General features: G+C 41.5%; 1 protein-coding gene across 4 annotated transcripts in view; it reads right to left on the minus strand.

Moving 5' to 3' along the window:
- The window catches only part of usp25 (ubiquitin specific peptidase 25), a 36,688-nt gene that overhangs the window by 1,344 nt on the left and 13,060 nt on the right, over window positions 1–22,284 (minus strand). For 2 of the 4 annotated variants that reach the window (XM_089017005.1, XM_089017002.1), the window contains exons 8-23: window positions 20,594–20,670; window positions 20,410–20,483; window positions 19,199–19,350; window positions 18,240–18,367; window positions 17,650–17,745; window positions 17,387–17,551; window positions 16,923–17,164; window positions 16,740–16,810; window positions 16,425–16,653; window positions 15,225–15,491; window positions 14,891–15,030; window positions 9,033–9,211; window positions 6,050–6,128; window positions 5,876–5,955; window positions 5,502–5,625; window positions 3,966–4,158 (exon numbers count right to left, since the gene is read on the minus strand). In XM_089017005.1, the coding sequence (XP_088873131.1) occupies window positions 3,966–4,158; window positions 5,502–5,625; window positions 5,876–5,955; window positions 6,050–6,128; window positions 9,033–9,211; window positions 14,891–15,030; window positions 15,225–15,491; window positions 16,425–16,653; window positions 16,740–16,810; window positions 16,923–17,164; window positions 17,387–17,551; window positions 17,650–17,745; window positions 18,240–18,367; window positions 19,199–19,350; window positions 20,410–20,483; window positions 20,594–20,670 (2,296 nt within the window). The remainder of the gene's footprint in view (window positions 1–3,965; window positions 4,159–5,501; window positions 5,626–5,875; window positions 5,956–6,049; window positions 6,129–9,032; window positions 9,212–14,890; window positions 15,031–15,224; window positions 15,492–16,424; window positions 16,654–16,739; window positions 16,811–16,922; window positions 17,165–17,386; window positions 17,552–17,649; window positions 17,746–18,239; window positions 18,368–19,198; window positions 19,351–20,409; window positions 20,484–20,593; window positions 20,671–22,284) is intronic. The other 2 variants (XM_089017003.1, XM_089017004.1) reach the window with 2 other exon arrangements.

Consider the following 22,284-nt stretch of genomic DNA (forward strand, 5'->3'; position numbering starts at 1 on the left):
AACTAGTTATTAATTTGTTGTGCACTCTAATATGTAATATGTGGAGGGGATTAAACATTCTAATGGATTCCCCAAATTCATAACGAGCCCAAGAGGAAACCGTAACTACAATGTGGCCCACGGCAAAGAGTTTAACACCCTTGGCCTATCGTATTATCCCAGCCCGCCCCCTACTCTTTAAAGGGAAAGAGCCATAACATGTAGCAAAACTTTGTAACGTTTAAGTTGTTCACATGCTTCACAATACGAGAAAAGTTATATTTTAAACCATTGAAGTCCAAGGCAATTGATCACGAAAAACTGAACTTACATCTTCCCTGGCAACTCCAGAAGTGGGCCCGTCCTAAATATTATGTCAACATTTTACAACGGAAACCTCACATAAGAACATTGTGACTATTTTGAAAAGGTGCGGATTGATTTTTTTTTTTTTTTTTTTTTTTTTTTGGGGGGGGGGGGGGGGTCAAATCTCTGAACGGTCTGCCTCTTGTATACTGAAATGTGTTGGTGAATGCTCGAGCCAGTTGGAGCCCATTTGACCAGTTGTTGTCAACCACACTGCACAAGGAGTACACAGCATGAACATGAGTTATTTATTTCAATTCATTGTCCTTTATCTGCTAATGGAGACCAGGACCCTGTGGCGATAAGTAAAAAAAAAACACAAAAGAAGGTTGGCTCCCATCCTGGGAATTCCCCGATCCCTTCCCACGCATGTAGCAAACACAACAGTATGAAGAGACACTGATCAGAGCAAAGTGTAAACAGTTGAGACACTGAGTGACTATTTAGTTAACAAGGAAGGTGCTGGGCGGGGCTGGAAAGATGCGCAGCCAATCAGCTCACAGGGTAAAGCCACTCGTGCTGTCACTGATCAACATTGCGCCGGGAATGAATCTTCTCATGTACAAAATCGAGACCTAAAGCTGTGATAAATGAAGTGTGATATATCGAGAGATCACTGTTTTTATATTGCTATAAATATTCCATTGGCTTATTGCCAACTTAATCAGGGTTTTTATATCAAGGAAAAAAAACGTCTGGATATTTTTTTTCTCCCTAGGCGCTAACACGTAAGCTGGGGGTCGACAACCTTTTTGACTATGAGAGCCATAAAAGTAAAATATTTAGAAATGTTTTTCAGGGAGAGCCATACACACACACACACACACACACACACAAACACACACGTACGGACGCATCGCAAACACGAATGCACGTGATTTCAACAAAATGTCATAATGTATTATTTAAAATAACTTTGTGATAATACTCATCATTAATATGAATAGTTTTCCGTTCCTCATGATTGGTAAAAAAAAATCCAGTCAAACGATTGGAATGAAAGTGAACTTGCCGGGTCCATGGGCAAAGCTACTGCTAGATAGCCTGCAAACTGCTCATTAGCTTGCGCACTTGCTTTCATCTGTCTCTCACAGAAGTATATTGATGCTAATGTTAGCATGGGGCTTGTCAAAGTGCCACTGATATTCAACTGTTTCATTCATGGTATTGTTTCATTGCAAATTAGAATCACGGCAGAACTTTTTCTCTCCACAAAGCGAATCCTTCTGTCCATTCAACCTGAAGTGTACGATACTCATCATTTTTTTTTTTTTTTTTTCTCGTCAGGCTCATTTAAAAGGGGCCGTTTACCTGTTTCAACATCAATGGCCATAGGTCAGTATCATCCAATCAAAATTGCGCTTTCCGCCAACTGCCGGCCAAACAGGAAATGAACAGCGAAAAAGCAAGAATACAGGTAACATCCGAGTTACGACCGGGTTCTGTTCAGACAAAACGGTCGTCAGTCAAACGGTCGTAAATCGAAATGTATTCAAAATGGCTGCCATGAGGTTTATACGACAGGATAGTATACGATGTCAATGTGTTGTTTTTAAGCAACGTTTTCTCTTAAATACTATTATATACCAAAATGTTGACAGTTCATTTATAAATCTTTTAGTGTCATTTTATATTTTGTATTATCGATCTTTATTACTGTGTCGCGCACACGCTATCTGCTGACCCAAATATACATGGCTTTCCACGCATGTGAGCTGTCCAAAAATCACTCTCCCTTCTAACGGAGAAGTCACCCAACACACACGCTCGGTTGCCCTCTCCCCGGCCGTACCCCGCGCCGACGATCAACCTGATCCAGGGGTCGTCTGCAGCGCCGAGTCGACCAACCCGCTACGTAGCAGAACGAACTGTCTCGCATTTGCGTCGCGGCGATCCCACCCGCTCGAGCGCCCTCCACCCCGATTGCTGTGCGAGTGAGATGCTGTCAAGCTGGAGAAAATTGTTGTACGCGTTTGTTCAGAAACATTTATTTTGTATCCTCATTTTGTGAAATGCTGCTCCGGCAAATAGAAATCCTACTTGTTTGATATTGTCACGTTCGGATTGACAGCTGGGAGCAGAACCACACCTCCCCGCTTCCAATGCTGTCAATTCCTTCAGCAGGACGCTAAAATGGGACGCTGTCAACGTGTTTTATTCTGCCAAATGCATCGCAAACACGCGGCGGAGTTCAACAGCGTTGCGGCTATAGCGGTGGCAGCCGAAGAATAATTTAAAAAAAAAGTCAGGCGGTCGTGGTCGCAAGTACGGGTGGTCGTAACTCGCGCCGGTCGTAAATCCTATGTTACCTGTATGTACAGTAAAGTCTCGTTATATCGATATTCAAGGGAGTCCGAAAAAATATCGATATAACCGGGACTATCGATATATCCGACCCTGTTTGCATGTAATTTTCTCCGTGCGTGCATAGAAATAGTATCGATATAACCGGGACTATCGATATATCCGATATCGATATAACGAGACTTTACTGTATTTAGTATTATCGGCAAGCCAGATGCAATCATCAAGAGCCAAATACGGCTCGCGAGCCATAGGTTCCCGACCCCTGACGTAAGCAGTTGAGCGAGGATTCAGGAAGTTGCAAATAAAAACATGATCTTAAGAAACTTGATCATTGATCAGAGGAATCACAAGGAATCGGAGTTCCCTACATCTGATGTATATGGCGCAACATCATGACTGCTTATGTGCTATTGCTTAATGGATTACTTCTCCCGCTGGCTTGCATTCCTGTCTGTGGTGGTTCTAACAGCAGCTGCTCGCTGGTTACGATATGTCATGATTTACATCTGATCTGATGAGTAATCATGACTAGGTCTGAGTAAGAGTGGAGCTTTCTGATGTGAATGATTCATTCTTGAACGATTTGATGGTTAGCAGGGAGAGTGATTTTTGGACAGCTCACATGCGTGGAAAGCCATGTATATTTGGGTCAGCAGATAACGTGTGCGCGACACAGTAATAAAGATCGATAATACAAAATATAAAATGATTAAAATGTTTCACCTGGGGATACGGTGCTCTTTCATTTTTGCATTTCTGTAAATTTCACATGAAGCTGATGTGACTTGATAAATAGTCGGCGGCATGGTATACGAGAGGTTAGCACGCAGACTTCACAGTGCAGAGGCAGTGAGTTCAAATATCTCTCTAGCTTCCCTGTATGGAGTTTGCATGTTCTTCCCGGGCCCACGTGGATTTCCTCCGGGTCCTCCGGTTTCCTCCCACATTCCAAAAACATGCATAGCAGGCTGATTGGACACTCCAAATTGTCCCTCGGTGTGAGTGTGAGAGCAGATGCTTGTTTGTCTCTGTGTGCCCCGATTGGCTGGCAACCAGTTCAGGGTGTCCCCCGACGACAGCTGGGATAGGCTCCAGCACCCCCCACAACACCCGTGAGGATAAAGTGTTCCGGAAAATGAATACATGAATTAAAATAGTCCATCTGTGTAGTATGATTAGAGTAACAACTAAGACGAGAACTGCATATTTTGTTAATCCCCATAAATTGTTGTAGTTGCATTCCAGCACTTAATCAATCACCAATTTAATAGACACGAAAGAATCTGACATGTTCTTCACGATCACAAACTTACATTCCATCTCCTGGCCCAGATAGGAGCACCAGCGATTCCTCATGTCTTCCACCGCGAGCAGGTCCCCCTCTGTGTCATGAACCAGCAGCAAGGGGATGCAGGGCACCACCAACTCGTTCATGATTCCTAAACCAGTGGTCACCTCTGGTTCTTCTCCTGACTCAAACATGGCGGCTGCTTGCTCATTTAATTTCTGTGGAACATATCACACACTATTGCAGTGAAAAATAGACTGCAAAAAATAAGCTGCCTGATAAATGAGCCTCGGAGTTTCTATATTTAATTTATTTAAATATTTATTTTTCCTAATCAGACATCACAACTCATGTAAAACTCATGTTTACTTATTCTGATAGTGGTTGAGCCAAAATTTCAATAAGAATCCATTATTATTACCAATTCATCTCCTCGTGTATGTATGTGCAGTTGCACACGTTATAATTTGCACTAAATGTTGCACTGAAGTAGACTTGAGCAAATCCTACTTATAGCTCTTTGGCAAATCATCCAATGCCAAAATGGGACTGGTAAATTTATGACACATTATTGCGTGTTAACGAAGACGCGCATATTGAGACCAAGCCAGTCTGTTTATGATGCTTTGGCAGTGGGATAATTCTAAATTTGTTTTATAGTTGTCAAAACAGAACAAAACTGGTCTTTACGCCATGTGGGCAGCACGCCCACTGTTCATTAATTACTTTGTATAGAGCCAGTGGAGCCTACGGAGGAGACAGACTTCTCGCTCTGTGCTTGGACAAAAACATCTTGCTCAAACAAACTCGGTGACCTGCTACTCAGAAAGAAAAAAAGTTTGCCCTATTAAAAAAAAGAACAACACTGATTGCTGACTGGAGATTCAAGGTTGGACACACAAAACAATTGAGTGAATTAAACAATGTCAATGTTGGCAGTGTTTTCAATTAAAACAAGAGCATGAGATAAACAGCTGAGCCAGGGGTCGCGGACGGAGATCTGAGATGACCGATTGCCAAGCCAAGATTTGAGGTTAGTTGAGGACATGCTAATGTGTTTGCACTCACTGGCTGCTTCCTATTCCCACTCCAATGATTACATTATGAGCACAAACCTGGCATAAGGTTACTGAGTGCAGGCTGCTAAAGATCAGCTCGAGGCCGATCACATACTAAAATACCACTGGCGCTAAACGGGCCCGTGGTTGTAAAGCTCAGTGGGAATGACATTTTTAAAAAGGTGCGGCGGGGTGGTTGTATCAAAGAGTAGAGAGTTTTTTTCATTGTCAGCTTTCGGATGAAAACCCTTTGGAGTGAAACTATTGAGTGGGCAAATGAAAGGCATGCCCCAGACAAGGCAACCTGATTATAGCATAACAGTTCAATCCTGCGAGAGTGTTCTGCTCGTTAGTTTTGCTGAGTCACCCAGAGAAGAATAATTCTACCATAAATGGGACTTGCAAAAACATGAAAAAGATTGCAAAATGAACACTAATGTTTCTGTCCCAAAGCAAAATCTTGCAGGGATCAACTGACCACTTCATTGCACATTTGGACTCACCAGTAAACAATCCCGACGGAAATGACCAAGGAACTCCTCATCATGCCCTCTGTACAGCCCCTTGGACAAAAGCTCTTTGTTGTACTGGTATGAGTATATCAGATAGATCAGCGCCTCCACGTAGCTGAATAAGAAAGCATAAAGTCAGAAGACTAACAATGTCAATGTTTCTCTGAGAATGTGTTGAAAAAAAGTGCTTAATTCATAATAACAGTAAATGCCTGTGCTTTGCTGCCCTCTGCAGCTGACATTCGGTTATTTAATATGTGGAGTAAGAAAAAAAAGTGCACTATTCTGGGGTAACAATGCATTACGTTTTTTTTTTTTTTTACAACATTGAAAAAACGATAAGGTGTATGTGTGTGTGACCATACTTTGTTTTTTGGAAAAACTCCAAGCCAGTTATCATGAACATGGTTGTTTCCCGGAAGTTCCGGTAGTCCTGATGCCATACCTGTGTCAGAATAATAGTGATGACATAAGAGGCACTCATTAAGATATGACGTCTAAAAGGAATGTAATGCTTGAGAAGGGAAAGCCCAGCTGACCTCATATTCGTCCCGGTTGACCTCCTCAAGCTTAATTAGGTCCAGTTTTGCACGCGCCACATTCATAATGCTTTTGCATCTGTTGGGGTGGGAGTTGGGGGTGGTGTAAGAACAAACTGGCATCAGCTTTGATAATGAGTCATTGTCAGGAGATGAAATGGTCTAGCCAGGCCCTGGGCCATAACTTGGCCTAATGAATCACTCTTTAGTGTGGAGACGAAAAGTGAAACACTCCTCTGGAGGCTCATATCGAGGCCACATGCGGACATAAATCTAATTATCGTGCTCAAAATAGAGAGGTGAGGAATCAATTTTCACTGAGGAATTTGGAGAGAGGCCAACGAGCTTCGGAAACATGATTTAAGAAAGCATCATCGGGAAAAACAGCGAACAGAAGTAGGATCAAGAACAGCCTGTAAATACCAGGGGGAAGCTGAGATCCGTAAATGTGGAAATTTAAACGTATCTTTTTAGATTCAAACATCAACCTAAGGTTGAAGGACAAGAGTTAAGCACTGTCCACTCGCAATCTGGATGAGTGAGTGTGACACTACAAGTGTCTGCTACCCTCTGCTGGCCATTTCTTGGATATTGGGAAGCACCCATCCATTTTCCCTTCCGCTTAAATTTAGTGGTGCCAGCCGTCTTCAGCCTGAACATTTGCGAGCCAGTCAGGGACAAAATCCAAGGATACGGTTCAGTAAAAGTAAACTCAAATTATGCTTTTTTTGTTGTGTTTTTTAATGATGTTCTGTAACAGGTCATTGTACAGATTTAAATCGACCATTATGAAGCAAAAACCAACGTAACCCATTCAAGGACAGCGTTTACTATCGTGGGCAGGTTATCATGTATTCAGGATTACACGCTCCATGAACAAGTTTAGGAATACTCCAGTATGGAAGCTACCAAAAATAATGCCCTAAATTTTTGAAAAAATAAAAATAGAGTGGCTAGCCCAGGGGTGGGCAAACTTTTTTACTCGCGGGCCGCATTGGGTTCTAAAATTTGACAGAGGGGCCGGGCCAGGAGCATTTGGAGGGAGTGTTTGGGCCGGAAATACTAAAGCATTAAAGGACAACCGACGCCTCCGGACAAGTTACGTCCATAATTTATAAAATCACTTCAAATGACTTCGACTGAGCGTATTTTACAAAGATTCCACAGCATATAGCTATAGTTTACGTTTTAAGACTTGCGCTGAATATTCATGAAGTCTTGTTTTCTAGTTGATGACGATCCCCATGTGACGTCACGTTTGGACCGCCCCTGACCGAGAAAGCGACACACAATGCATTTTGCGGTACTTTGTTTGGTCTGAAAACTTCGTGTTGATCCGTGTTGATGGCGAAATTAGAAGGAAAACACATAAATAACGCTATGGTGAATCGTTGTGTGTTGCACCAAGACAACTATTTGATATTTGCTGACACAAATTCCTAGCTGACAAATCAGCCCATTTCCAACGGAGCTTGGGCGCAATCTTCTGACATTGACGGCTCGAATTGATATGGGAGGACTCCTTGAATCAATTGCAAACATTTATGCTTTCCTCTTCAGAACTATTTGAATCATATTCATAACTGGATGAGTAACAAGAAAACATCTTCTCCGAATCTGAAGCCATTGTTTTGATTCTCGAGCAAGGCAAGACGTCTTGGCGTGACGTCACGAACAAGGGGGTGGGACCTTCTGAAACTGGCCATTTCCGGATTCATTTTGAAGTCATTTTTATTGGTGTTTTTCATTTAACTAAAAATATCAGCCTGCCTGATTTGGGTATTTTAGATGCTATAAAACGTTTTTCTGATGTCAGTGGGAAACAAAAAAAATGGTGCTGGTTGTCCTTTTAGTGTGTACAAACCTCATAGCACAGTAAGAACACTAAACCCAATTTATTAACTGTCTTTCAAATATGAAAAATATCCCTGATCAGTTAATAAATTTGTCTCAAGGAATATGGCGTTTACATACTATTTCGCAGATACTTGGAGGACGAAATGGAAATAGATTAAAATAACATATGCACTGTGATTTATCAAGATTGCGTCTGTTTTTATTGTAAGTTTTCATTGAAGGGGCAAAGTTAAAGAAATCAACATTTATTGAAAAATGGAATCACTTTCAACATTCAAAACATATTATTACACAACGAAATATTCAAGCTCAATAATACCTACTTGTGTTAAATTCCGCCAAATCATAGATGGTTTGTCCTGACCGCGCGCTCAACAAACTCGATCCTCACTGACGCCCTCACCTTCACCCGCAAACAGTACACGTGTACCGTCGCCGAGCACACAGACATAGGCTACCTGAAGTTGAAATTTGCATACTCCGCATGGCAGCCAATCAGAAGCCTGCTTCTTTCTTCCGGACTTTCGCAAGTGTTATAAAGTCGTGCAATATCATGTCATTTTCCAAAATAGATGCACAGAACCTCAGCCCAGAAGAAAGATTCAAAAGAAGCTAACAACATATGTGACGCTACAAAACGTAAATTTACATTAAACCGTGACTGTAAAGTGTACGTGAGACTTATGAAAGGGGCTTAGTGGCTTGTAGGAAGCAATGCAAACGTTGCATTGTGCACCACAATGACAATCCACTACTGCAGCAAAATCTGCAGCCATGCACATTTACCGTAAATTAAGTAAGGTAGCATTTGTAGTTTGATTTAAAAACAACGTTATACATCGTGACAATGTTTTATTTAATGTGGTTAGTTGTCTCATTGTGCTTCAAGTTGTGAAGAATGGGGCAGGTAACTTTTCAGTTATCTGCCCTGTTGTCCAGCTAACTTTTTGTCATGAGTTTCAGACACTGTTTTTACTATAATTTGGGCAAATTTGGCGGGCCGGATTAAAAAGCCTAACGGGCCGTATATGGCCCGCGGGCCGTAGTTTGCCCATGTCTGGGCTAGCCCAAAACTTGGGTCATCATATTTTGAATGAAGCTTTGGTTCTTGCTGTGTGTTGTGTACCTCTCATCAAATGCCAGGTTCCGGTCAGCAAACTGAGTGAGCAGAGTTCTCTCAAGGATCTTCTTGGGTGCTTGATTCTGGAGGAAATATATAATGACGTGCTGAAGTCTGTAGTCCTTCTCTGGGGGGGTGTCTTCTTGGGCAAACCTCACAAGGCGGGCATATTCTAACTTGAGAGCCTGCGAAGAAAACAATGGCATATTGTACATGAATAATATATATCTATATATTATTCCACAAGTAGTTTCTTCAGGTATTTTTAGGCTCCATATTCAAGTGACACAATTACATTTTTTCATTTCGCTCCCAAGTGGCTCATCTGGACACCAGAAACCTCAAGGATTTTGGTCACATGAATTTTGGATTAAAGTATTGATCTAAAGTTTTGAAAATGACTTGCTGTTTTCACTGATACATTGTTATTGCCTTGGTAAGAATGAATAAAATACAAATGTACCATTAAAATGGATGTAAGAAAACAATATTGAAACAGTAGACACATTTTTTCCTTCTTAATTATTATTTTTTTAACCCCAACACTTTCATCTGCCTTCAAGCTTGTTGGCGCTAAGTTCAGTGCATCTGCCATGTTGTTATGATGTTACTCTTGCTTCATTGAGAGAAGTCACACGGGAAGACGGAGTAAAAAGATGGATTTACGGTTTTATGAAGCAATATTATGCGATGCAAAGGAAAGTTCAACGAATCAAATTTTTAAGTGCAGTCCTAGTAAACACTTGGTTATTGTAAATCATTGAGAAGACTATGATAAGCCTAATACAGTTTGTGTGTATGGCAGATATACAGTACCCATAAAAAAGTATGGAAACACGCTCAAAATAAAAATGGTCTCCAACACATTAAGAGGTGAGGAAATTCAAGCTATTAATCCTTGCTAATGCACAACTGTGAACGCAAAAGTCATTCCCAGATCATTACAAAATTAACCTCGTCATAAAGTTCAAAGACAAAATTGTGCAAAGCTGTTATCTGGCCAAAAGGTGCTTCTTCTCACACGCGCACACGCATTAAACCGGGGTTGGTGCTGGGTCATGAAACCTTCGCGAATGTGGCTAATCAGTATCAAAAATAATCTCCTAGCAAAATTTGAGTGCCACAACATCATGCTTCCACAACCAAATGTCCAAATAAATTTGAATTGTGGTTTAGACCCGGATATAAATCCGGCCCTCAGACATAAACTTTGAAGTAAAACAGCAGTGATGTTGTTGTTTGAAGTTAAAGCATGAAGTTTGCTGCAGCATAGCTGCTTGAAAATGTGCCCAATGGGGATGTTGTACAATGGATGAGACATTTGAACTGATAAAAAATGCTAGTATAGCTTCCTATAAATAGATCACGACACATAACAAAAATCAATAAATCAATAAATAATGACGCTGAGAAGAATAACAATAATGATCAAATCACTTTGGGTTTCAATGACTAACCACTTGGAACATACAAATGTAAACAAGAGAGACAAACGCACTGATCACCATGGGAAAAGGGTGGGTGGAGAGGGAATGCAAAAGGCGAGCGAGAGACAGTACCTTAAAAAAGGCAGCCTCAGGCCCATTCTTTTCATAAACGCTGCTGGATTTGCCAATAGCCATAATTACACCTTGCATGTTTGGGGTCATCATTGCCTGCCCGGGAAGCAGGAACTGCATTATACAAAATAATAGGCTCTTGTGATGGAACAAGTGCGGGCAATCGCACTTGTTATTTACTCTGAAATGCTAAAACACAGACATGCCAGATGGACGTAACTCAGCAAGCAGCCCATGCGTTTATTGAAGTAAAAGATTCTTGAGGAAAAGGTTTAACGGTTCGAATCGTATTCCTCATTGGCACTACATGCAAAAAAATAAATAAAAGGCAGCCATGACAACTGGGTTTGACGATTGGGGTGATCGTTGACCACAAGTGCTCACACAAGATGCAGTGATATGCATATTAGGCTGAACGATCAATTGTATTTCGAATGTACAGTAAAAGTTATGGAATGAATCATGAGTATGAACATGTTAGATTTTTTTTCGCTTCACAGGGTTCCATTCATCCAACAATCGATTTTCTGATCCGCCTATCCTCTGAAGGTTTGCGGGGCGTGACTGCAGGCTATTCCAGTCATCTTTGGGTAGTAGTCCGGGAACAGCCTGAACCAAGTGCCAGCCAATCACAGAGCACACAGAAACGAGTTCGCACTCACAACCACACACAGGTAAAATTATGAGTCTACCGTGCATGTTCTTGGAATATGGGAGAAAACTGGAGTAGCCGGACTAAACCCACGCATGCTCGGGGAGGACCTGCAAACTCCACATAGGGAGGCCAGAGCTGGAATTGAACATGGTACTTCTACACTGTGAGGTCGACGCGCTCACCACTGTATCACCTGGCCGCCATTAACACTCAAGACCAAGGGAATTTTTTGCTGTTCCATAACCTGCTATGCATGTTTTGGGAAGGTGGGAGGGCACCAAGAGAAAACCCACACAGGCCCGGGAAGAACATGCAAACTCCACACAGGATGACTAAAGCCAGAATAAAACCCTCCACCTCTGCACTGTGAGGCCAATGCGCTAACCAGTCATCTACCAGATCGCTGACAGGGTTCCATTTTATTTTATTTTATTTTAAACTCACCCCATGTTGCCTATTTGATGTTGTGCCACCGGCTCTATATGTCTGTGATAGTTGCACACAATTTGACCAATTACATATTCAGCCCCAATTCAAATAGTTTTAAAAATCAAAACATGTCTTGAGGCTGCACTTAGCCTGTTTCACATTGCGTTTCGTAAGAAATTGGCACACAGGCGGTGCAACTGAAGATCCAGCATTTATGCGCCATTCACACAGAAGTCATACTAATCAGATAAGGCATTGTTGTGTTTCAGGGAGCACAATTACATAGTTAGCGTACAGCGCAATACTTTCCAACAGCAACAATTTTCTTATTCATTAAAGGGTTGGGAAATGAGAGCTTTAATTTCGCATTGTGATCTCAGCTTTCATCTATTACCTTACACACAGGTCACAATCCGCATATATTAGACCTGTGAAATTACATCAGTCGGCGATAATAGCCTGATTCAGTATGGGTAACTCACAAAGGGCAGCAAGCAAAGAAATGACAGCTGCTGGTAAGTTTGAAACAGAAGAATTAGTTATATGTGACTTGGCTTTAGTTGCTTAGTTGTATGGAATGCAAACATAATTTCCCACAATGACAAATCCAGATGTCAAATTCTTGCATAAAAGCAACGATGGGCAATTTAAGAGGAGCCTCTGTTTCTCATTGGTTTCAATGACTAACCACTTGGAACATACAAATGTAAACAAGAGAGACAAACGCACTGATCACCATGGGAAAAGGGTGGGTGGAGAGGGAATGCAAAAGGCGAGCGAGAGACAGTACCTTAAAAAAGGCAGCCTCAGGCCCATTCTTTTCATAAACGCTGCTGGATTTGCCAATAGCCATAATTACACCTTGCATGTTTGGGGTCATCATTGCCTGCCCGGGAAGCAGGAACTGCATTATACAAAATAATAGGCTCTTGTGATGGAACAAGTGCGGGCAATCGCACTTGTTATTTACTCTGAAATGCTAAAACACAGACATGCCAGATGGACGTAACTCAGCAAGCAGCCCATGCGTTTATTGAAGTAAAAGATTCTTGAGGAAAAGGTTTAACGGTTCGAATCGTATTCCTCATTGGCACTACATGCAAAAAAATAAATAAAAGGCAGCCATGACAACTGGGTTTGACGATTGGGGTGATCGTTGACCACAAGTGCTCACACAAGATGCAGTGATATGCATATTAGGCTGGACGATCAATTGTATTTCGAATGTACAGTAAAAGTTATGGAATGAATCATGAGTATGAACATGTTAGATTTTTTTTCGCTTCACAGGGTTCCATTCATCCAACAATCGATTTTCTGATCCGCCTATCCTCTGAAGGTTTGCGGGGCGTGACTGCAGGCTATTCCAGTCATCTTTGGGTAGTAGTCCGGGAACAGCCTGAACCAAGTGCCAGCCAATCACAGAGCACACAGAAACGAGTTCGCACTCACAACCACACACAGGTAAAATTATGAGTCTACCGTGCATGTTCTTGGAATATGGGAGAAAACTGGAGTAGCCGGACTAAACCCACGCATGCTCGGGGAGGACCTGCAAACTCCACATAGGGAGGCCAGAGCTGGAATTGAACATGGTACTTCTACACTGTGAGGTCGACGCGCTCACCACTGTATCACCTGGCCGCCATTAACACTCAAGACCAAGGGAATTTTTTGCTGTTCCATAACCTGCTATGCATGTTTTGGGAAGGTGGGAGGGCACCAAGAGAAAACCCACACAGGCCCGGGAAGAACATGCAAACTCCACACAGGATGACTAAAGCTAGAATAAAACCCTCCACCTCTGCACTGTGAGGCCAATGCGCTAACCAGTCATCTACCAGATCGCTGACCATTTTATTTTATTTTATTTTAAACTCACCCCATGTTGCCTATTTGATGTTGTGCCACCGGCTCTATATGTCTGTGATAGTTGCACACAATTTGACCAATTACATATTCAGCCCCAATTCAAACAGTTTTAAAAATCAAAACATGTCTTGAGGCTGCACTTAGCCTGTTTCACATTGCGTTTCGTAAGAAATTGGCACACAGGCGGTGCAACTGAAGATCCAGCATTTATGCGCCATTCACACAGAAGTCATACTAATCAGATAAGGCATTGTTGTGTTTCAGGGAGCACAATTACATAGTTAGCGTACAGCGCAATACTTTCCAACAGCAACAATTTTCTTATTCATTAAAGGGTTGGGAAATGAGAGCTTTAATTTCGCATTGTGATCTCAGCTTTCATCTATTACCTTACACACAGGTCACAATCCGCATATATTAGACCTGTGAAATTACATCAGTCGGCGATAATAGCCTGATTCAGTATGGGTAACTCACAAAGGGCAGCAAGCAAAGAAATGACAGCTGCTGGTAAGTTTGAAACAGAAGAATTAGTTATATGTGACTTGGCTTTAGTTGCTTAGTTGTATGGAATGCAAACATAATTTCCCACAATGACAAATCCAGATGTCAAATTCTTGCATAAAAGCAACAATGGGCAATTTAAGAGGAGCCTCTGTTTCTCATTGTGTGTGAAAGTAGAACACGGCTTGCGGCAAAAGCTCAACCGGTATTGTTTCAAAATGCAACAGCTCAAAAACAAACTCTTTAGAAGTTTAGAATGGCCATGCAAGAAGAGCTTCATATTATCGCGCTTTCAATAGGAAATCATTCCTGACACTGGAACCTATCATGACTAAGCATCAAGCATAACAAAAATTTGAAATGTGGACGGCTTGTAATGCACCTACTCTTCTATCAGAAATAGATTTGCGAGGTCTTGGTCTACCTCATCAACATATCCCCCTTTTTTTGACTCAATGACAAAGGTCCCCACATTAGGAATGGCCACTTCGACTGTGTGGTGGCCAGAGGACTCATCCTCCTTGACAAAATCGAAAGGTAGGATATGGGGGCTGCGCAACTGGAGTTCAGGTTGAGGGGAAGTTGAAGGGCGGCAAGACTGCAGAGACAATTAGAAAAACTAAACTGCACAGAAACGAGAGGGAAAGCAGTTGAAATAGTTGAGGCGAACGTGAACGAGTTTGCTGTGTACATGCTAGGTGAACAAGATGACTGCGCAAAGCACGCAACCAGCTCAAAGTGGGCCATTCAGATATTTTTGTCACCTTCCGACTACCCTGACAAGCAAGCTGACTGTTAATGATGTCTCGTGTGTTGTGATATACACTTTCCAATGTTTTACATACAGCATTCAACAGTGCTTCGGGGCTTCTCTCCTCCTGTTCAGCAGTCACCCTGGAGATGGCTCTCTCTGTGTCCTCCTGTAGATGTTTGGCATCATTGGTGGGTGATGGCTGCTCGATGTACTCAGGATCTTGCTGTGCTGCTGTAGGAGAGCAGTTAGAACGGTGACTATTTATTTTTATTTTTAACACAAAAAGACATGTAAAAAGGCTTTATTAAAAAAAAGTCCCAATGCATAAAATCCAAAAAGGAGGAAACATTTTTGCCTCGACAGGAATGAGTTATAACGTTGCCGTGGCAGGTTTACTGCGCCCCATTGTCGGCCACAATTCTGACCTGCATTGTCTGGAGGGCTGCAATCAATACTCATGGGCTGGGGTGAGGAGGAGGAAATTAAGGTGCTCGATTCTGCGGACGCTGCGGCTGCTGCTGCGGCGGCAGCAAGAGCCAACTTTTCTTGTTGGGCCTTTCGAGCCTGCAGAGCATTCCATTCCTCTATCTCTTTGTCAAAGAGCTCATTGTCCTCCTTTACATACTGCTTTAGGTCCGGCGGAAGTTTGTCCAGGCCACTCAAGATCTGTCCGGTTTCTTTATCGAAGTCCTCTGTGGATAGATGGAGACAGTGAGCAAAATGGTCAACTCAATATAACATGTGCTATTAAAAAAGGTATTTGTCACATTAAGGCACAGGTTTCAAAGTCAAGGCCTGGGGGCCAAATCTTCTCTGCCACATCATTTTATTCAGCCCGGGAAAGCAAATCAAGCATGCCTTTTCTTTGATACTTGCACTATGTACAGTTCTTTATGAAACATTTTAGCACAGTTACAGTATACACCTCCGTCTTCTGACATGTTTTATTATGCTTAGAATATGTTGTTTTTGTTGTTTTTATCCTTTCACCCTCAACCCCCATTCCTTTTCTAATTGCTGTTGTGGACTGCAAATTTCCCCATTGTGGGATGATTAAAGGCTTTCTGATTCTGATTAAGTGCCATGATGCTTGCTAAAGTCCGAACTAACATTTCAACTTGTCTCATGTAAACCACAATAACAGTCTTTTTTTTACTTCAAATTTGAAAACTAGTTTGAAAAATAAATAACATCCTATTACATTAATTATGATTGATTTTGTTTGGTTTCTATTTGATTTCAAAACCTGCGTATGTGAACAAACACAATTGATGGGAAGGTGAAAAGAAATATATTGTACAGTTCTCTAGGGAAGCATGACTACAGGATCCATTGTGATGATGAAACTCGTGGTGGATATGATTTACATATCCACCACAAGTGGACCACCACATATTTTCATCTCAACACTCATACCGATTTACCCAGCTAAACTTCAAGTGCTACACGAATAGGACCTAAACATTGTACCGTATTTTACTGGATTATAAATCGCTCCAGAGTATATGTGGCACCCCCAGCCAAACTGAAAAAAATGCTGATTTATAATCCGGGAAATGGGGTAGTCACTACAGTGAGGAATTAATGAATAATTCAATTTGAAAGTGAATTAAGTCCACGCATACCTTCTATAAGAAAGGGCTTCTTGTCATTGATATACATAAGACAGTAGGCACTGGCGTTGCGGTAGCCTCCAAAGGAGTCACGCACCAGCTCCTCCCAGGAGGATTTTGTGACAGAGATGTCGTTGTACTTCATCCAGCTACGCTGGTGTGGGTCATAGATGTAGGCCCAGTAGTGACCTGCGTTTGCCTGACCTTCGTGGACCAACACTGCATGAAGCCGGTAAGGAACCTTTTAGAGCATAAATGACACATTCAGTGCATATTAAGGCAGGTGATGCATTTCAAGATCATGATACAATTGCTAGTAATGATCACCTGCATCATCGATTTGTCCGAGTACATCAGCTCAACTGTTCTGTGGATTCTTTTAATACTGTCCTGAAGATCTAGCGAGATGAATACCATGAAACGTTAGTGCCTTGTGTACTCTAGACACAGTTCAAAAAATCAATATTACAAATGACATAGTCAAGTCAATTAAGGAAGGGCAAATGTTACCACGGGTGTCATTTTCAACTTCACTCCTCCATCGGTGCAGGCATCCCTCAAGCACCCTCAACTCCTCTTCAGTAATGTGGCGCGGTGCGGGGTGCATGGGGAGATCTGGAGGTAATCTGGACTGGGTGAAAGGCTTGTGAATGGACGCTCTCTGCTGCTGGACTGCAGTAGGGTTTGAAGCAAGGCCTGCGGAGGAGCACGAGCTCTCTGGAGACGCTAAGGGGTCCTGCTCGGCCAAGCTGCTGAGCGAAAGATATGAATTTGTGAGTGAGATGAAGATTTTTGGATTCTCTGGCAACCGGGATGATATAAAAGAGGTCACTGATATATTATTTAGGGCTGGTTTTCAGTGAAGATCAAGGAAGTCTGAAATATACTTTTTTTTAACAAAACTCTAATGTTGGCATTTTTATCTGATTTTTTTAAATTGATTTTGACGTCCCTCTTTTACTGATGAAACTTGCCTTAAAGGGGGCAGCTGTAGTCCAGTATTGCCACCAGGCGGTGCTGATGAGTCGATATCTTCCACAGGCGAAGTACACACAGGTTTACTGGAGGCAAACTCCATGGCATACTGGAGAACATCTGCGAGAGGAAACCTTTTCGGGCCGGAGCCATAGCTCAGGTACCTTTTTAGTAAATGGAGAGATTGACAAAATAAAAAAACGTTGTTACAAATTTTATTGAATTTGAACTGATTTTTAAAAAATGTACAAAATAAATATACCTTTCCAATCTCTGCTGGAGCAGTGTCAAATGCTCCTTTAACCTCCGGATTTCCTCCCTCTTGATTCTGGTTATGTCTCGGTTTCTGTCCATGTATCTAGATATAGAAATCAATGTTTTCAGCAACGATTCACAAATATGAACAACATACAATGCAACGCTGTGGATTTTAATGAGGCAATTTGCACAACAGTGACATTACTACCAAATGCCCGATGGTGAGACAGAGATAGCATGGGCTGCTGTGGAAAAGTAGCTTGAAGACAAATTGTTTATACAATTGTGACAATTGATACAATAATCAATTGTTGGACGAAATCATCAGTATGATTACTGTTGCAAGACAACCGTCTTGAATTTATGGAAGGAAAATGGCATGTGCTACGTGGTTGCAACATTTCATGCAAAGAGGGCACAGTTGTTTGCAGATATTAGACCTGTTTTTTGCCTGAAGGCGACGTATTCATTTTCAGTCGTAAATATTGAGATTATTCATTATCAAGCATTACAGAGTCATTTTCATTTGCAGCGTCAGGATAGCACACCATCAAATCCGCAGGAATAAATACAAAATAACTAAACATGTATCACCTGTCCATATAGAGCATGGAGGGGAACTCAAGCTTATTGTGGATTTTTTCAGGCCTTCCAAGAGCTTGATTGAACTCAAATCTTGAAAGCTCGAAGGTCAACACAGGAGGGAGTTCTGTGAACCAGTGCTGAAAAACAAATACAGTAATTTTCAGATTTTGGAAGATGTTTCAAGGCTTCATAAAGTTGGCTTGTTACATTTCAATCACCCTCATGTTCTCCACGACTCTACATTAACTTTTTGCACTGGTCGGACTGGCGTCACAATTATATTTATTTATTTATTTTCAGTCAGTCACACCAGCAAAAATGTGGTTGTATGTTTGTTGGGGACGGTCAAGCATGGCCATATTTGCTGATGTATCGTCCTCTCAATGTGCATACCGTAATTTAATACACTGTAATGTAAATATTGACAGATATAATATTAAATAGTTTCATGTAGCAACTCTGTAACAAATGTCGGCTGGCAAAACAGCTTCATTACTTGCTATAACTTAACAAACATTGGAACGTTGGAAATGATGTCATGGTAAAATTGTCATCCGTAAAATGACTGACATAATAACTTACAGCTAAACAACTTCAAATTTCTCTTATATATATTTGTTCAACAAAACTGTAGATAAACATTAATTCAATCATAAAAAACACATTGTGAATATTTGGAAACTCTTTAATTTTAATTTGCTCATTTTTTGTTTGTTTTGGAGCAAGTCAGCACTAAATATTTTCCGAGATTTTTCTAGGTGTGGCAGTGCTGGGAGACTATGTTCAAGAAAATAAAATAAACTATCTGTATTAGAAGTCATTACACTGAAAATGACACTATGTTTTTAGTGATCCTTGCATTTCAGCAATAATTACAGTGCAACAACTGTAATAAAAATCTGCTATCATAATGTGGTAAACTGGAAATGAGACATCTCATTACAACATTAAAAACAATGACATCTAACCTCCTGTCCAGACTTGGCAGAGTTTTCTGCAGAGTGCAGGGATTCAATCTCCCCTTCAATCATGGCTGCCTCCAGACACTCGTGGAGATCTTTGAAGCCATTCACCTGCAGTGGGTATTGGCCAAACATCTCTGTGTTCTCAAATTTTTTACCTGAAGGAGTTTCACACGGAAATGCACGCACACACAAACAACCACGCAGTCAGTGCTGTGAGAGTGTAATAGATTTCAAGATCAATGTCTCCCCCGAAGCAAGACACTATTTAGTCATGATTACCCTATTTTCTGCACTATAAGGCGCTTCGGCATAAAGAACATAGAAGGGAAGCTGCAGTAGTTGCTGGAATTAGGTAATGCATCCACGAGACTGGGCTACCCTAAAGGGGATACAAAACATTCATCCATCCATTTCGATCCGCTTATCCTCATGAGGATCGCGAGGCTGCTGGAGCATATCTCAGTCGTCTTTCTGCAGTTGGCAGCGGACACCCTGAACCAGTTGGCAGCCAGCACACGCAGACGAACAAACATCCGTTCTTACACTCACACTTAGGGACAATTTAGAGTGTTCAATCAGCCTGCCATTCATGTTTTGGGAACACGGGAGGAAATCGGAGGACCCGGAGAAAACAGACAGAGGCCTGTGAGATTGAACACGCTCTGAACACTGGACCACAAGGCCTCCCAAATACAACACAACAGAGCTTTATATATAGAGCTTTCACAACCGAGGCACCTGTAACAAAGTGCTTTACAGAACATTTGAAAAATTACAGTCAAGAAATCAGATTATTGATATAAAGCGTGTCGGATTATACGGCTAAATGTCGTCTTTAGCGAAATGGAATGTTATTAAGTGTGCCTCACAGTGCATGAAATCTGGTACTTTACATGATAAAAACAGAAAAAAACAGAAGCATGAGTTGCGAGCAGACATGCAGATGTGGCATTAAGTTCGATTTATGAGCAGCAGAGCCCACTGGCCATTGTTTTGATGGCTGTGGGCTACTATGGCCATGCATAATAATCACAATGTCAATCAGCCGTCAAGGTCTTCCACAATCAATGCATCAGCACTCTTTTACATATAGGGTATCTCATTAACACAAGGTCACTTTTCTTTACGGTGGTTGCGATCAAAACCACCAAATCTTTCTCTGACAACTTCACACTTTTGCTTTTTATCGATTTTAATTTGACACCTCATCTCACCTTCCAGGACACCGACAGCAAGGAATCGTCCGTAAAAAAGCTCCACCATAGGGTTCTTTGGCTTGTCCTCTTCCCTGAAAGCAACAAAATGGAGACTGGGCTGACAAACGTGTAGGCCAGAGACAGAAAGCACGCTTGCCTTCATTCTTTACTGTATATGCTCAATAAAAAAATGAGTCATTACCTGTCTTCTTCAGACTTCATTTGGAAAGCATCCTCCAGCCAGTCCAGGAGCTTGTGTGTGAACTCACTCACATCCTGCTGTAAAGCAAAGAAAATAGCATGTAGGGCACAGAGTCTGACAGTCATCACTTATGTGACTACTTTCACATTATTGCATTGTCAGCTGAAATGATAAGAAACAAGTAGGTCAAGAAATTCAAGTTGTCACAGGCCCAAAACTCTACATTTGAGATGACTCATCTTCTCATCGAGGAGTTCACAAATTGCTGAATTTCAAAAAAATGTTCAGACCCTGTGGTCATCGTAGACCCCAGGACTGCATTCTGATTTGGGTCAATGCTTATCTAACCTGACTAATACGAAGCGAAGTGACATGACTGAGTGGAGAGGCCAAGTGTTTGACCCCTCGGTTAACCGCTACAAAGACGCTGGCTTAGTGCAACCGCTTATGTAAGGAGGAGAATTAAAGAGTTTTGTGCTGTGACACAATGTAGGATGGGTGTTTTGCATAGTTCAACAAGGGATATGTGGGTTTGAGGATTAATTGTTCCAGATAACAAAGGTTAAGTGTCCCAGAGTCACTACTGCTGAGTTGGAAACAGGAAATTAAAAAAAAAAAAAATCGCAATAGAACAAGGAGAAGTAAAAAGTTATTTATTATTATTATTATTTTAATTATTATTATTATTGATTCGCTGTGGCGACCCCTTGAAGGGAAAAGCCGAAAGGAAAAGAAGAAGATTATTGCAGTGACACCTCGGCTTACGAACTTAATCGGTTCACAGAAAGTGTGTGTAAGGTGAAAAATTCGTCTTCCAAACATTTATTTCCCATAATAAACCATTAAAATGAGAATAATCCGTTCCTAGTTCCCCATTAAACATAATTTTCTACGAAATAAGCCTAAAAACTACAAAAAATATAACTTATTTTATGTATAATAAATGTGCTATTAAATTGTAATTGAAGAAATAAACCGTACCGTATAATAAAGTCGTTTTATTTATCTTTGTGATGGTAGTTGTCAATGGATGGTAGCAATGGTCGAGTTAGCATAATGGGACTGTGACAGCGAAGCCACACAAACGCACACCTCGTTCATGTTTTTCGATGATCTTCTTCTGCTCGACCGTAATTTTCTTTTGTGTCCTCTTCTGGTTAACACTAGCCTGTGTTAGGGTCTTTTTCGGTCCCATAATAGCAAAAGTACTTCACTTGATAACAAACCACGTCTGCACTCAAAGGGCGTGACGAAAACTAGTCCCGCCAGCCATCGTGGCGCTGTTCGACTGTGTGGTTCAGTGGTCATCCGCCGAAAACCAGTCCGCCATCCACCGCGGCGCTGTGTGATTTGGTTCGTCCGGCGAAAGCTAGTTCGTTAGCCAAGACTAAATGCTTGAGAATTTCGTGATGCAAAAAATTTGTGAGCTAAAGTGCGCGTAAGCTGAGATCTCACTGTATTTTTAACCATGCCTTCATGCTTCTATGTTAATGGGATTTCTCGGAATCAGTCGTGTAAACGCCTATGCTTTTATTGTGAAATCACATTGGGTTCTTCTTCTTCTTCTTTTCCTTTCGGTTTTTCCCTTGTCCTCCATCTTCAGAGGTTGGATTCACATGTTTGTTTTGGCCAAGCTTTTACGTCGGATGCCCTTCCTGACACAACCCTCTGTATTTATCCGGGCTTGGGAC

The sequence above is a fragment of the Hippocampus bargibanti genome, linkage group LG16, assembly GCF_051943395.1.
Source record: "Hippocampus bargibanti isolate YZ-2025 linkage group LG16, ASM5194339v1, whole genome shotgun sequence".
NCBI lineage: Eukaryota > Metazoa > Chordata > Actinopteri > Syngnathiformes > Syngnathidae > Hippocampus > Hippocampus bargibanti.